Genomic DNA, 16,400 nt, shown 5'->3' on the forward strand with positions numbered 1-16,400 from the left:
ACTCCAGCACCTTAATAAACTTCCTACAAATCATTATCACTAGGCCAAGCCAAATAGCTATTCTAATCCGTGCCCCTCTATTGTAACAGCTACATGCTAGGGACAATACTGGAGCTATTTCTGGATAAGAGAATAAACTGAGGGACCATAAAGGTATTAAAACGTCAAAAAAGCCTAGAGACAGAAACACATGAAGGCCTCCACCTCAAAAGACATTATTTATTCAAACAGCATGGCTACAGACTGCTTTATCTTCTCCCAATACAGAGTAATTGCCACCTAAATACAATCAGTACAGGGTTTTCCACTCTCATGTGCCTCATGTTGGGTGCCAATAAATATATTTGTCCTGGTTTAGGGCAAAACTGGGAGAAAATCTCTAAAGGGGCCCCCTCTAGGAAGCAAACTCACATGGCCCCTCCCACCCCCAACCAGTTCGGGAAGAGATTTCTCTGAGAAAAAAAACTGTTTATTTAAGAGGCAAAGCACTATCCAGCACAAAAATGAACAATACCAAATTACAAAATCTCTTGCTGCTTGGAAGAGATGACAAATTCAGAGGGTCTGCCTCCTGTGGGTGTTCACTCTGTTATCAATCCCTCTGGCACTGGAAAATGCTACTGCCCAGCTTAAGCCCCCTGTAGTCCACAGGTGCAAGCTTCTGGTGCTCCCCTGAGTCCCCAGACACCCCCTTCAGAGTAGGCTTGAACCGTTCCAAGAAAAGGGAAAGAAAACAGTCTAGGAAGACCTCTCTGCTTCTGCTAGCTGCAAAGCAAAGGCAATCTCTCCATTGTTGTCTGTTCTGTAGTCAAAACCCCATTCCGGAATGCAGGGGGAGCAAGTACAGTCTCTGATAACAGACTTGGTGATTCTTCTCTACTCACTTTTACTCTTCATCTCAAAGATGAAGTTTTAAAGATAACAAACTTATTTCTGGGCTAGGCAGATGAATGGGGACACAATTTAACATCACAGTCACCCCAGGACATCGGAACAGTTAAAAAAGCCTTGGGCTCAGTCTGGTGCCAGGTAGAAAGGAATGGAAGAAGCCATGTTATGTCCACTTGGCATGCCATTTGTAGCTGCAGTGTGCTTGGAGGTCTGCACTTTGTAGTTTTTTGAACCCTAACCCTAGGCATAATCCTAACTCCAGGCATAACCCTAAACCTAACTGAAGCAGTAAAAGGCACTTTGGGATGAGTCTGGTGCCAGACAGAAAGGAATTCAAGGAGCCATGTTATAGCCATCTTTTGTTCCCCTTGGCATGCCATTTGTAGCTGCATTGTGCTGGGAGCTCTGGGCTTTGTAGTTTTCTGAACCCCATCCTTAGGCGTAACCCTAACCTTAGGTGGAACACTGAAAAGAGTCTTGGGCTGAGTCAGATGCGAAGCAAAAAGTATAGAGAAAGCTATTTTGTGGCTGTCTTGTATTCCCTTTGGCAGGTTAGCTGTAGTTGCACAGTCCCTGGAAGTCTGAGCTTTGTGGTTTTCTGAACCCTAACCCTAGGTGGAACCCTAACCCTAGGTGAAGCAGTGAAAGTCACCTTGGGCTGAGTCTGGTGCCAAGTAGAAACGTATGGAAGGAGCCATGTTATGACAGATTTTTGTTCCCCTTGGCATGCCATTTGTAGCTGCAGTGTGCTTGGAGCTCTGGGCTTTGTAGTTTTCTGAACCGTAACCCTAGGCATAATCCTAATCCTAGCTATAACCCTAACCCTGGATGTAACCATAACCCTACGTGCAGCAGTGAAAAGAGCCTTGGAGAAGGCTCCAACTCTCAGCTTTGGGAAAGTCATACTTGCTCCTTTTTGGTCAAACACCCCGTGGGCACATCCACTTTCACGTTTTGGTGTGGATCAAGGGCGTGCTTTTGAAGTGAACCTCCAGATTATCCTCACTTACCACATTGTATTTTACCCATCAGAGGTGAGTACACAGAGTGGATTCGGATAGCGATGTAGCAAAGACAGGTGCCAGGTGTGTATCAGATGGGTTCTAAGTTCTCATGGTGCTTTCAGTTCACAGACCCAGCCTGTAGTGAAACAGAAAAAAAAACTATTGAAAATCATTTAGGGCCTCAACACCATGAAATCCAACACCAGATTGATCCACATTACTTGCTAATATACATGTACACTAGGTGGATGTAGACTAGGGGTAGTCAGCTGTGGGTATGGCTGCTCTGGGGTTATGCCTTCATGGTCTTCCTTGTGGAGTATTTTACTGCACATATTCTAGAATTCAGCCTATATTTAACCCACTTCTTTGATTTTTTGTAGCACATTTCCTTTGAAATGTTAGGGTGGAAAACTCCATCATGCTAGATACTTTCCAATCTATTTCTTATCCCTTGAGAAAATATGCATTTTCAGTAATGTTCTAATTTTAAGATTTTGAATTGTGGGGGAAAAAATTGGAAGTCTGATTTTAAAAATACAATAAAGCAGGTTTGCAATTTAATTCTGAAAATAGCTGCTGTTATTATTAAATGGTGTAAATGCAGACTGAGTGCAATAAACCACACTTCCATTTAGCATTAATAATATTAATGAATGGCATTTAAATTACATGACAGGACTGTAAAAGAAACATTACCAAAGAGGTTTTGCATGTCTGCTGCTGACATAATTTAAATCTGTCATAAAATTGTCTTATATCTGAGAAATATATTCATGCGTCTGAACATAGAGGAAAAACCAGAATAGGAAATACCTTTTTCTTTCAGAGGCTCTCTGTGCAGAAGACAATCCTCCCTCAGAACTTTCCCACTTAAGACACTCTGGGAAAGGGCTGAAGCTCGTGTCTCTCCGCTTGACCTAACCTATCCGGGATGAGCTGCTTAATACTGTGATCACATTTACTCTCGCTCTAGACCAACTTGGGAACTGTTGCGATCAAAATGCTGTATCAGCAGCTCGCATGCAGAGACAGACACAGTTCTTATCATACGCACATCATCAGGAGATTTTCCCATGTAAGGTCTACAGCCTTCCCCTTTTCCTTCAAATACTACTTCTTCGCTGTCTTTCCCCCTCCTTCTCCTCTTCTGCCCTATCCTCCTCTCCGTCTCCGGCTTCACCGCCCCCTGCACCGCGCACTGAGCCGCCGAGCCCGGGGACGCCGCAGCGCTCCCCGCCACCCCCGCACCAACCTGGTCCCGGGACCCACCGCTCCGGCCCCGGGACCCGAGACCACCCCCCCCTCCCCGTCGCAGTGCAGGGCGGGCTCGGGAAGTCGGGGCCCACCCCCGCAGCGACCCCGCTGGGCCGGGACCACCGCCCCGCCCCGTGAGGGCTCGGGAACGCGCCCCCGTTCTCCCGTTCGCCTCTCCCCCGCGCCGCCCGGCCCCTCGCCCCCGGCCCCATCCGCGGCCCCGCCACTGCGCCGACCGCGGCGGGTCCCGCCGGGGGAGGCGGTGGCGGGGAAGGGGGAGGAGAGGCGGCGGAGTGCGCTGCCTCCCGAAGAATCAAACGCGGAGAGAGAGGAACGTGCGGAGGAAAGGACGGGCCGGGCTAGGGAGGCTCCCGGTCCCGGTCCCGGTCCCGCCCGCCCCGAGTACCCGCGTCGCCTCCGCGCCGGGACCGCGGGTGGAGTCGCTTGGGGCGGGCGCCGCCCGCCGGCCCCGCTCACATGTGCTCCCGGCAGCCGCGGCGGGCAGCCTCCACGGCCGGCGTGTCCGTAAGTAGCCCTTCGCTCCCCGGCACCGCGCCTGCCCCCATCCTGGCACTCCTGGAACCCTCGCCGCTCCTGCTCCTTCCAGACACCGGCTCTCGCGCAGTCCCCTACCCCTCACGGACCCCCTGCACCCCCTTCCTTTCTCGAACCTCTGCCTTCCCTCGCTCCCGGTACGTTGCATCCCCTGTATGACTCCGGATCCCCACGCCTTCAGAACGTCCTTTCCCTTCCCGACCCCTCCCCACCCTGCACGGCCACATCCCCTGCATCCCCGACCCTCTTTGCTTCCTGCGTTCCCGTTCCTCGCTCTGACACCCAGCCTGGCCGCATCCCTTGCCCGTTGCACCGGACCCTCTAGACTCCCTTCCCTGCTCGCATTCCCAGCCCTCTCATCCTCTTGCCTTCCCGAATCCTTCCTCTCCCGGGCCCCCGTCCTTCCCGTATCTCCCTGCCACCGCGGACCGCTCTCCCTTCCCGGCCCCGCAGTTTCCCGGCTCTCCGTCCTCTTGGGCACTCAGATTCCCCTCACTCTCGGCACCTCTGCCTTTCCAGCTGATCCCCTCCCGCATTCTCCTTTCCTTCCCATTCTGCTCGTCTCGGACCCCCCGTTCCCACAACTCCTTCTCCTCCCGCGTCTCCTGCCCCTCTCTGATCCCCTGCCGCTCCCAGGTCCCCTGCACTTCAGCCCGCCCCACCCGGCACCCCACACCCGGCTGGCTCCGCGGGCGCTGCGCCCGCTCGCCCGCAGTTTTTCCCTGGCATCACCCCGGCGAGTTTTGGTTCCCGGCCGCCGCCTTCCCTCGGGGGAAGCCGTATCTCTCCGCCGCCCCCTCCTTCTCCTGGAGGGCGGGGAGCGGGGTTTCGGGGCCGGAGGGGCGAGTCAGCCTCCCGGGAGAGCGCCCAGGCTGTGAGCTGGCAGGCTCCGGGCAGCCAAAGCTGCTGCCCCGCTGAAGCCGCAGGATTTGCAGGGTCCTACCCCTGGGACCCTCCATGTTGTCCCCTTTTTCCAGCCATACCTCCTGCGAGATAGGGAATGATCTCCCCTAAGTGCTGTGACCCACTTTGGCTTAGACTTTTGCTGCCACGCCAAGATCCTTCTCTAGATGATGCTTCTGAAGAAATGGTGCCCCCCCATTCTTCTCTGGCAAGCTTTTATCCCCAGGGGCTTGGCATTTTGCAGGTTGAAAGACATTTCTGTGGATAGGCTGTGGGTAGATAGGCGTACTCTTATTTAGTAGAAGCACAGACCTTTTTAATACTATAGAAGAGACGTTATTTTCTTAGTGTTTTAAAAGTAAACAAAACTTTCGTGTAGTGCACATGGCTAATTTCACTTACAAACTTTCTCTACATTCCCTCCTTGTGCTGAAGTAGTATTCATTTTATTGCCTTTTCATGAATTGGATTCACTGATTGGTGTCTAATAATGCTTAGAAGAAAAAGCCCCTGTAAATAGCTATCAGAATTAATTTGGCAGCAACAGTGAGGAAATGATCATAAATTTACAAATGCAGTTAGAATAATGATCCAACATGAATTTAACGAGAAATAGACCCCCAGCCTCTGGGAACAGCACGCAGATTTCTGTGACAGTCAAACACACTTGGGCACACTGATACTGAGCTGACAGGTTAGAGGTTGTCTGAGAAGGATACAAAGGGGTTATGGCTTCTGTGTTTGAGCTGGGAAGAGGCAAAGAAGAGCTGGGCTGAATGCAAGCAGGAATATTAAGAGATGCCTCTGTGTTTTAATTGTGTTCTCCTTGAGGTTGTGTAGGGGTGAATCCAAAAGATGTGGCAATATCTTTGCTTACTAGAAGCCCACCTGGAGATTGGATTCCTGGCACTTTGGGACATCAAGTGGTAAAAGGCTCCTTTTGCACAGGGATGCAAAGCAACTTAGAGTGCTGGAAAAAATGTCACTTCTTTTGGGAGTGTGTTAATAAGTTTTACTCTTGTGTCACAAGAGTCTGATCTTGAAATGCCTTAGCCGCTGTGGTTGGTTTTGCACTGAAGCTGCAGGAACATCTGTAAAGTGAAGTATGTTCTGCAGGCATTGCAGGAGGAAGGTCTGGCTAACTAAGGATAAGCAAGACCTCGTCTATTTTTTCTATCGGTATTGGAAAGATCGGGACTTAGAGTGGAGGAAAGTGAGGCAAGTTCACAGGGAGCCCCTGAAGGTGGCTGCAGAGCATTCCTGGATGTGCACAGCAGCCTGTGGCAGCTGGGCTGCCGGCCACAAGAGCTGGTGTACTGAGAGCAATTGTAGGGTCTGCTTGCAAGGGTAGGACAGAAAAGTGACATGTCTTATTCAGAAGTCTTCTAGGAAGGAAAAGCACTCTAGCAGACAAATACTTTTTTCTAATGTCAGTGTTACTGAACTTGTATTTTTTTCCTTTTTTGTGTTTTGTTATTTAATTAGGGACCTTTGACTTCATGATGGGAGGAAATATTCCCCTGGTTGTTAGGATTCAAGCTTCTCCCAGTGTGAGGATTTGTCAAGGCTGAGAGATTCTGGATTATCCATAAAGCTCCTCTAAAATACAGTTACTTTTGTGTCTTCCCATCGTGAGGGGTCTTGGATCAGATACAAAGATGGCCTCCAGCCTCACCTGTGCCGGCGTTGTCTGGGCCTTCCTCTCCTTCCTCTGCGCTGCTGCCTCCTGTGTTGGCTTCTTCATGCCCTACTGGCTCTTGGGGTCTCAGCTGGAGAAGTCTGTTTCCTTCGGCACTTTCCGGAGGTGTTCCTACCCGGTGCGGGATGAGAGCCGCCAGATGACCGTGATGGTGGAGCAGTGTGGCCGCTATGCCTCCTTCCAGGCCATCCCGAGCGCCGAGTGGAGGATCTGCACGGTGGTGACGGGCCTGGGCTGCGGGCTGCTTCTCTTGGTGGCCCTGACTGCGCTCATGGGCTGCTGTGTGTCCGAGCTCATCTCCAGGACTGTGGGCAGGGTGGCAGGAGGCATCCAGTTCCTGGGGGGTAAGTGCTCTTGTGGAGAGAGGATGGGCATGTCCAGGATATCTGTTTGCTCATGTTAAGACTCTCCTGACACTTTGGGAAGAGAAGGGGATGATTCAAACTTTTTCCTAGTGAGGGAGACCACTTGGCTCCCTCAACAACTGAGCTGCTTGTGTGGCTGCCTAAATGTGCCCAAAGACACAGTGTCCTGTGCTCTCTTGTGCTCAAGTCCCTGTCTGGTCATTTTGTCACCTTTGAGAGCTGCATGGCAAGTTGACTTCTGTGGGCCAGCATCTTCACAGCAGTTTTGTGGGTTGTAGTTTCCAGCAGAGCATAGCTGAGTTGGAGGTACCTGGAGAAGCATGTGGGCTACAGATCCACATGAAGTGTTGTGGTTTGGCAGAGGAGAGGCTGTGTTGTGTGGGAACAACCTCTCTTTCTCCTTCTTACCCCTATTACTGGCAGAGCTCCCTCCAGCTCTGCTCTCTGCAGCTGCACGAATCTGGCAACAAGCTTTTGGCCCAGGTTTGAAGTGTGGATTGTTTATCCACCCTGGTGGAGGTGGCCCACCATCTCCCAGGAGGAGCCCTGCTGGGCTAGCTGACCCACACTGCCTGCTGATGGTGCCACAGGTTTGTTGTCTCCATGGGCTAGACAGTGTGTGGGAGAATTACCTCCGCTCCTTTTTCTAACTTGTAATTGTGTGGTGTCTTTGTAACTGTAAGATTATTTGAAGGGTATGAGACAATAAATAGGATCCACAGGCATGCTTTTTACAGGGCAGTTTTCCCAGTAAATCATCACCCTCTTGTCATCGGTGACATGTGGATCAGTGGCACTCACTTTTGCCTGATGCAGGCGCTCCACTGCACCCATGTGTTTGCCCCCATAAGGTAATGTGTTTCTCTGAGCTTTGGATGCTGAAGCAGTGCAGGGGCCAGCTTTTCGGGTGCCCTGAAGCATCCAGGCCCAGCCAGGTACCCTGGCTCATTCCCCAAAGGAGTGGACTGTAGAGGAACTCTCGTTTCTCTCCCCTCCAAACAGGCACTTGCCCTGCAAGGGCAGTCTGATTACATGCTGGGACTGCAGCTTCTAAGGAAGCACAAGACAAAAACCCCACTAACTGTCCAGCTTGGTGAGGACAGCTGAGGCTGGGAAAGGGCCCTGTGCCAAGCCTTCAGCCAGATGATACCAATGTAACTCCCTCCTGGCTGCAGAGAGTCCTGTCTCCAACTTTTTGAGTAGTTTCTGCACTTTAGAGCAAGCTGACCCCATCATACCGTTCCCTCAGCTTTGTGACCCACAGGCATTCCTGTGTTTAATCTGTCTGACAATTTGAAAGTGCAGCAGCTGCTGGAGAGTTAACTCTGCTGGGAGCTGTGGTTTCTTGAAACCTGCTCCATTATACAGTTCCAGCCAGGCAGTTGGGGGTGGAGGAGGTTCTCAGTTCAGTGACAATCTGCAAACCCGCTTTGTCTGACTATTTTCACTTGGAGCTGTCACAGGCTTTAACCACCCCCTCTTTCCAACTGCTGTCTCACCTCATCTGGTTTTAATTTGCATTTGGCCCCTGTCTCGTGACCGTGCTCCCCCATGAGCCTGTGGAATAGAGATGGCAAGGAGCTTACAGCTGTTTGCTTACAACCACCCCAGCAAACACAGCAGCTTCAGCAGTGGGAATATGGCCGGGGGATGCAGGAGGAACCCTGCTCCTCGTGACACTGGCGTGAGCTGAAGGTGTGCATCCTTCTCTGAGGCAGGATGGTGACTCCTGGACAAGGAGTGAGAGGCTCCTTCAGACCACACACCATGGCAACCCCTGAAGCTTGTCCAAGCTGACCAGGCAGCATCCTGCCTAGAAGGGCATGAGCATGTAGTGCTTGTTCTCAGTAGGTGGCAATTCAAAGAAATGTGAACCTGTGATATGAAATGAAAATTGACAACAACTTTGCTTACAGTTCAGAAATTAGTTATGCAGCATGTCTGATTTTCCCTTCTTCTGGCTTTTATGGTTGTCTCACATTTCAATCAGCACTGCTGGAAGTGTGTAAGAAAAGACCAAAGTGAGGACCGTCATTTTTTAACCTGCTTAAAACCTAACTGTGGGGCACAAGGGAGAGGCCAGGTGGTGAAAGACAGTAATTTGGATAAATTGAAGGGACATATTAGGGTAAAGACAAGTTTCTTACATCCCTCATCAGATCCTTAGTTGCTATAAATCAGTGTAGGTTAATTGTTTAAATGACATGACTACATTTACTCAGATGTCTAACTTAGGCACTATAATTATTATCTTATTTTATGTCAAGATAGCTGTGAGCTGTTCACCTTATTTACAAACAGGGAATGGCAGCTCTTTGTTCCCTGTAATGCAGTTGTAGGTGTAGCTGTATACCGTGACGTGGGCTTTGAATGTGGCTTGGTGGCAGTGATTGTCATTTTAGTTGGTCTCCACTTAGAGATCTAATGAAATAAAACTTTTATAAATTTTCTTTTTAATTGTGAAGAAGAACTTTCATCTAGCTTTATATAACGAAAAGCCTAGGAAAATAAGCAGCCACTGAGTGATGCTATTAATTCAGCCTCTGCGTTATGACAGGGAGATGGCTAAATGGTTTCACTTTCTTTTTTTGTCTGAGGAATCTGCACCCATAGCCTGCTGGGGCTCTTGTTCCAGAGGATGAGTGTTGGAATAAATCGTATTTCTCTTGAAGTTAGAAACCAGCATAAAGACAAATTCAGTGTAGCTGGTTTATGGCTTTACTTGTGTTCCTTTTGTTTAGGATCCAAGTAAGTTTCTCAACATGATTTAAAAACATGGACTTGAGGAGGAAGTAAGCCAACAGATAATGGATTATTATGGGAGGCCCAAGAGCAGGGGAGATGTGCAAGCCACTGAAGCTGTGGTGAGCCAAAGCTAAAACTTAGTCCAACACTAGAAGCTTTTTTACTGCTATGAAGATGTGGCAGAGAGGTTTGTTTACCAGAGGTGGTAAGCAAACAGCCTGATCCTTTTCTTCTAGCACTGTGAAAGAGGAATAACTCCAAGTAGGTCAGTTTTTTACACCTGTAAAAAAGTACTGCAGCTTGTGCTAGCTAAATGGTGCCAAGGTTTTATAGCTGGGATTTCCCCAAGTTACATGTGGCAGCTCAAAGGAGTGAATTATTCATGAGTGCTTTTACCATAAATCTGCTCTTCTGATAAAAACTGAATGGCAGAACCTGCAAGAAATTGCAGATCTAGGCAGAGTCAGAATGTCTCTTTGGATATTGCTTGATCCTATGTACTTAGTTTGTATTTGCTATTTCAGATGATCCTGCCTAAGAGTATACATATATTTTAAGGTGACTCTGGGATGAAACATGTCGAGTTTCTGTTCCAGCTAGAAAGACTTCATCATAGACTTTTCCTGCCATTTGCAATTGTGGAAGCCACTTCCTTTCCCATGCATGATTACATGTGGCAGCTCTGTAGCCATTACAGAAATTGCATGAAAAACAACACTTTTAGCTTCTTCTAAGGCAATTTGGTGGTAGGTGACAAGTGTCCAACTCCCCAAGGCCAGTCTTTTCTGCAGTGGACATCAGTGGTCTGCAGTCCACAGCTGGCAAACTGCTGTTACGGTTTCTCAGGAGTCTTCCTGAATATGTCTCTTGGACTGCTTCAAAGAAATGACAACTGAGGTGAGAGTTATGCTGTCTGTAACCTCTTGAGGGCACAGTCATGTAGATGGATACAGTCTTCACTGCTAACATAAAGTGCAGTGTTCCCAGCTGGTTTCCTTTGTATGTTTGGAAGACTGAGACATATATAATGTAGCTAGAAAAGATTGTGAGGATGTAGCTTTGACCATAACTATTGAGGATATGACAGCAGGGAGTGAAGTTTAACAAATCTATGGCAAATTGGAGTCTGTAATTATTGATCTTCTTTTCATTGTGCTGTAGCAAGTCAATTCCACTTAAATGGAGAAGCTAGATATTTGAAGGTAGGTAGCTCAGATATGACATACTAATTTGGTGAATAGGTTCACTCTCTAAATGCAGAGCAATGATTTTAAGAACATAGTGGTATTTTTAAGAACATAATGAACTTAAAGGTTAGCCAGTTTTATGAGAGGCAGTGGATCAAAAGGCACAAGTACTGCAAGGATGGTCAATTTAAAGAGCATTATGCTGGCAAGGTGAAGCTGTTCATTAGAGTGGTCAGCACACGGGAATGAAATCTTCACTAGCTCAGGACTCCCTTTTTCTGTGTAGAACAGCTAAACCAAGCTCAGAGTATGGATCCGAGGGAATAGAACGTGGAACAATCTGCTAGCTGAGACACCTCTCTGAACCTGACACTATGGCCCTGATTCTAAGTGCCGTGTGAGAAGTGAACCGTTCCCATAATTATGGGGCAGCCATGTAGCTGCCATGTTGACTGTCATCTTTAGTATTCATTGATTGACTCTAATGAAGCACAAGTTTTGCTACTCCCTTTGTTAAATGAGAAAAGTTTTCAGCAGCGTCTACTCCTCCTCTCCTTATTTGTCTGTCTTGTTTCCCTTATGTCTTGTGGAAGTGCTGAAACTCTCAAAACTATGGTCCTTGAAATTGCTGGTTAAAAGATCTGGAGGCCTCTTGGAACAGGGGGTGGTAAAAGGAGCATTTGGTTATTTGAGAAAAAAGGGACACAGTTCCTAACAACTTCTGATTTTGTCTCAGAAAACAAAATGTGGCCATATGAAAAATGCTCTCAGCACTCTGTGAAATTGCTGGAGAATCCTTATTCAACTGTTCTGTGCCAATAGAGGCCATAATATTTTCCATAACCCATAAGGTGCTCAGGACAAGTGTTTGCTGGGTGCAGAGGGCAGAAAAATAAAGACCGATCCCTCAAGATGAGGAGAATGTTGAGTGGGCTGATGTTTTGGTTCTGTGTTGTCTGTGATGAAATCTCATGGAAAGCCTTTGTGATTTTGGGCTAAAGATTTTAAAGAGACAGATCCAAACGAAATCTGCAAGTTGTTTTCATATTAATGGCCGAATATGACTTTGCAGGTGAGATGATACTAAAACGTAAGGGACAGAGGAGGAAAGAACATGAGGTTGTGGCCTTGTGGGGTCATGTTGAGAAGCTTTCTCTCAAAGGGTTTGCTTGGGGGAGCAGTTAGAAAAGTAAGAAGTGGTTCTTAGGAGAGGTGGAGGCACTGAAGTGGTGTTCCAAGAAATGTAGCCGACAGTTAAAGACAGCTCTGGGGCTCAAGGGGAACAAAGCAGTCTTGTTTCTGAGGCTAAGAAAGGGGCTTTGGAAAGAGAGATTCCAGTTGACTACAGGAACTAAAAACTTCTGGGAAAGGTTTTTGTGGAGCTGAAGGAAAAGGCACTGACCAGTAACCATTATTTCATCTGACAGCTCAAGTGAAGCTTTCTGCTTTCTGCCTGGAAGACTAAGATCAGCGTAATTTTCTGCCTATAGGGAGAAAATGTAACTGAGAAAAGCCTCACAGGAGCAGAGAAGATCTGAGATGGTCAAGAGACTTCTATCAAGAAAACAGTGGCCCCAGACTCTTGTGATTCTCCCAAGCAATTCCATCTTTTCCCCCATATGTACATATTCCTGTACAAAACCCAGACATTTTTGAAAAAAATGCAAAAATGGCCTTTTAGTTATTTCATCCTCTTCAGCCTAAAAATATTTTTTGAATGGCTGACTGCTGGGGAGAGGCAAGGGAGCAGCATTGCTTCTGTCAAACACCGAGGCCTCTTCTTCAAGTGCAAGTCAGCTGTTCAGGGCTGTTTTGTCACACCTTCCTCTCGTTGGATGCAAAACTTCAGTGACTTTGCTGTGCTCCTGTAAACACATCACAGGACAATCCTCATCCTAAACAAAGACAAACTTCAGGCTGGGTACCAATCCAGAATATGTGTGCACATACAGACACCGCAGGAGAGGCAGATGAACGTCCAAAGGCTCACCAAGGTGACAGAAGAAAACAGTGAAAACAACACTGTTAAAAGTTGCTAGTGAGTGATTGTGTGTCATGTCGAAGGATCATTGATTCAGCAATAATAAAGTCTGCAGAGAACACTGTGACTGCCTAGTCTGAGGTCTGCAGTAGCATGGGTCATAGGACAGCCTTCATGTAATTTCAATTTGAACTAGAGTGCATCTCTGAGAAAAAAAACTTCTGGTCAGAATTTAATTAAGTTCGATAAGAGCCTGATCTCCATAAGTTGTTCCAGTAGTGAGTTACTCTCACTTCTTTTCTTCCAGATCATTAATGCAAATTTTAAAAATATAGCACCAAGAATATATCATTATGAAATTATGTTTTCTCAAGGAATATTTTGTCTTTTTTTTTTCCTCTTAAGATCCAACACTTAGGTTGATTTTAATCCATTTAAGCTGTGCTTTGTTGTGGTTTCTTTACCAGAACAACCTGTATAGAAGCTGCTTTGTAGCTGGTGTGTTTCACACTAGCTCTTTCTCCAGTTTTCTCTAGCCATCCACCAAAGGATTAAATGCAGTGTTTAGTTTTGCAGCTTCATCTCTTTTCAGCTAGACTTTGACTTGCTAAACTAAATCCTATGACTGCTTGTGCATGTGTTCAGTTTTTACCTCTTACAAGGTGCCTTCACATACTGTGGTACAGCATACAGACAAATTCTTGGATTTAGATTTGGAGTACAGAATAAGTAAGGCAAGGAAGATGTTTGGGAAGATGTTCAGGACAAGGGAATTTAGACAGTGAAATTATCTTACTGTAGCATATGTTTTATTGAAGATAAGCCAGCTCTCTCTCTGCTGTATTCAGATTGGAGTTAAAATATAAGACAAATTCAGGATTGAAGCCTGAATGTAATATAAGAACCAGTGCAATATATGTCCTCTGTCTGTTTATAAAGGACATTACTTAGATTCCTATTCTCTTAATTAGATAGAGACTTGTATTACTTGAATCTTTCCTGAATGCATGGGCCATCAGGTCTGACTGGTAGGGAATCCAAGCTAGCATGTACTTACCTGAAAGAGGTAAAAGAAAGGTGCACACTTAGATCCTGTATATTTTGCATAGTTGCCTTCACCTTGGTCACAGAAGTTCCCACTGCAGCCTTGCTAAAGGCTGCTGCCCCTGCAGATCTAACAGCACAGGTTTTTGTGAGATTTTCCGTAGAGTCTCGCTGAAGGAAACCTGCTTAGCAAAGTTTGCTATTTAAGCTAACACCGACAATTTTAACAGAACAGGTCAGCAAGGAAGGATCAGTAATAAACATTACTGATCCTAAGGTGCCGAATCAGTAGCTCTGAGGAGGCCATCCCTGCCAGCAAGGCTGCAAGCAGTGCAGAACAGGCAAGGGGTTGTAATGCTGCTGAAACAGAGGAGACGTAACTTGAAGAAGAAAAATGATGTGGAGAGTAGCTTTCATACTTGTCTTAGTTTTTTAATTCTGTTCTCAACCACTTCAGATGGTGGTTGAGAACACCATGGCAGTTGAAACTCTTCTGGTGTTTCAAAATCTTCTTAAGAAAGCATCAGGGCCCTTACAGGCTGCAAATTTCTGTGTGTCCTTTGAAGTCAGTGACACTTGGTACAAATTACATCACTATTTCTATTCTAGGATTATTGGATTTGACATTAGTCTAAAATGGGTGTGGTTCTCATGATGACTTTCTTCTTGAAGAGCTTCCCCAGTGAATTAACTTGTTTATACTGAATTGTTTTGAATACATATTCATTTTGGTTTTTTAAAAATTATATTTGATCCTAATATAAATTTTGACTAAATACAGAGGAAGAAAAAGTCCCATGCAGAGTTTAAGCCTGGAGCAAATTCTGCAAGTAAGATTTTAGGTGCTTTGGAAGCACATTTAAAATGGAAATGCTGATGTATTAAAAAAAAAAAAAAAAGTTACTAAAATACTGGGAAGAATCTCTTCTCTTGTTGTCTTATTAATGTTGAATATAAAAGTGATGTTTTGAATATTGCTGCAGCTGTGTTGCTTTTAATCAGAATTTTGCATTAAGAACAGAATTTTTGATCTAAAGAAGTCCCACAGTGCTGTTTTATTTATCTGTAGAATGAAGTTCAGTCTTCCTGCTTTTTTTATCCCTTCTTTTATTAGAAAGAAACAATGGTGCTCAGCAGTTCTGTGACACTTTTCATTTCAAAAGGTTTTGCTTGTGTAACCTAATGAAACTTCAGAAGACATCAGGCAGGGGACCAAATAATCTATTTTTCTGGTGCGGAGTCAGAGTAAATTCAGAGGTACTTCATTTCAGATCCTTTACATTTGTGTTGATAGAGAAGGATCTCGGTTAGAGTTAGAAATTTTGTTTCTGCATTGAAAGATCTGGCTTGTTTCACTTCCTGAGATATTTCAATGGATATTTGAATATTGCTGTGAAATGCATTTAGGCATCAAAATGTTTCAATATTTTCCAGTGCAAGTGAAGTCATATGTCCTATTGACAGGCCAGAATTGTTCCCAATGGTATATTTTCCAGGATTTTGTCCAGTCTGGTGTTAAATGTCTATGTAATTTGTATTTTTTTCATATTTCACTTAGGAAACTCAGCTTACTATGCATTCCACATGGAATTTTTTTTCATAGTATTCAACGTGTATTTTCCTTTCCTTGCTCACATCCTTTTGCTTCTCCAATACACATTTTTACCTTCTAATGACTTTGGCTTCACAAAGTAAAATAAGGCAGTTTTCAAACACCATCATTTCAGGGAATTGAGGCGTGGAACTCAAGATCATCCAGTGTTTCGATTCCATGAAGTGAGCAGTTAGGAAGGAATATGGTGTAATTAATAAATACAGGATGTATTTGTACAACCAAAACTCCAACCACAGCTGCTTAGCTTATGGTGACCATCATGGTGGCTGGCTTTCTGCTCAAGGATTTCCTTTGTCTCTGTGGAACACCTTTGTTGACTTCAGTGATGTTAAGCTTTTAGTTCTGCACAAGTGCGAGGTCCTAAGCGGCATTCACATCATATGAAGAGGGCCTTAAGTCACAGAGAACCAAGAAAGGATCCTCTCCTTGACATCACGGGTCAGAGGGGCAATATTGCATTTGGCAGATCCCTTCTAGAAGCTGTCCTTTATCTTCCCAGGCATGAAAATTTGGCATGGTCACTGCACCCTGACAATGCTGCTGGTAAGGCTGATTCACTAGGCTTGATTAGATCTCCTTTACATTGTTTGTTCCACTGTCAGTCCCCTGATGTCACAGGTACATCTGAGAACAGAGGCTTCTTTTCCCCTCCAGACTGTCTTTTCTGTTGAAATCAACAGCAGTATTCTGCAATGGGACTCAGGGGAAGAGAGGATCTGGAGCTCAGGGCCATTGCTACCTATTGTGATTAGAAGGATTTGAAGGAGGTTTTGCTGCTGTGTGGCAGTGCAGAGGCCTTCATGGAATACCAGATTCTATCTAATTCCCCACATATGGAATATTAATTGCATCAGGACTAACACCTTAGAACAGAACTCTTTCTTGAGAGGATTGCTGTACCATGAGCTGAGTCTACATTTTCTTGCTTAAGCCTGATAAGCCCCAATCTTTCATGAGGAATGACCACTTTGAATTGATTTGCAGGTACAGTTCTTTACTAGGCAAACAGACTTTTATGTAAGCTTGGCAGTAGTCTATAGGAATATGAAGAAAAATTATAGTGAAAGAAAACCTAAACAATTACTTATTAGAAATAATTGTTATTTTATCTTCTAGCAGAATCCAAAAAAATTCAGAGAGAATTAAGCAGAAAA

General features: G+C 45.8%; 1 protein-coding gene across 2 annotated transcripts in view; it reads left to right on the plus strand.

Annotated features, from left to right (window-relative positions):
- Positions 1-3,425: 3,425 nt before the first annotated feature.
- LHFPL6 (LHFPL tetraspan subfamily member 6) overlaps positions 3,426-16,400 on the plus strand; it is a 138,012-nt gene continuing 125,037 nt past the window's right edge. Inside the window, exons 1-2 of one of the 2 annotated variants that reach the window (XM_088051532.1) lie at positions 3,426-3,677; positions 6,096-6,653. In XM_088051532.1, the coding sequence (XP_087907658.1) occupies positions 6,269-6,653 (385 nt within the window). In that variant the 5' untranslated portion in view covers positions 3,426-3,677; positions 6,096-6,268. The remainder of the gene's footprint in view (positions 3,678-6,095; positions 6,654-16,400) is intronic. The other variant, XM_005516328.3, reaches the window with a different exon arrangement.

This window comes from Pseudopodoces humilis, chromosome 2, assembly GCF_049639895.1.
Source record: "Pseudopodoces humilis isolate 2021_Gansu_Grassland_sample_001 chromosome 2, ASM4963989v1, whole genome shotgun sequence".
In the NCBI taxonomy this organism is placed as follows: domain Eukaryota; kingdom Metazoa; phylum Chordata; class Aves; order Passeriformes; family Paridae; genus Pseudopodoces; species Pseudopodoces humilis.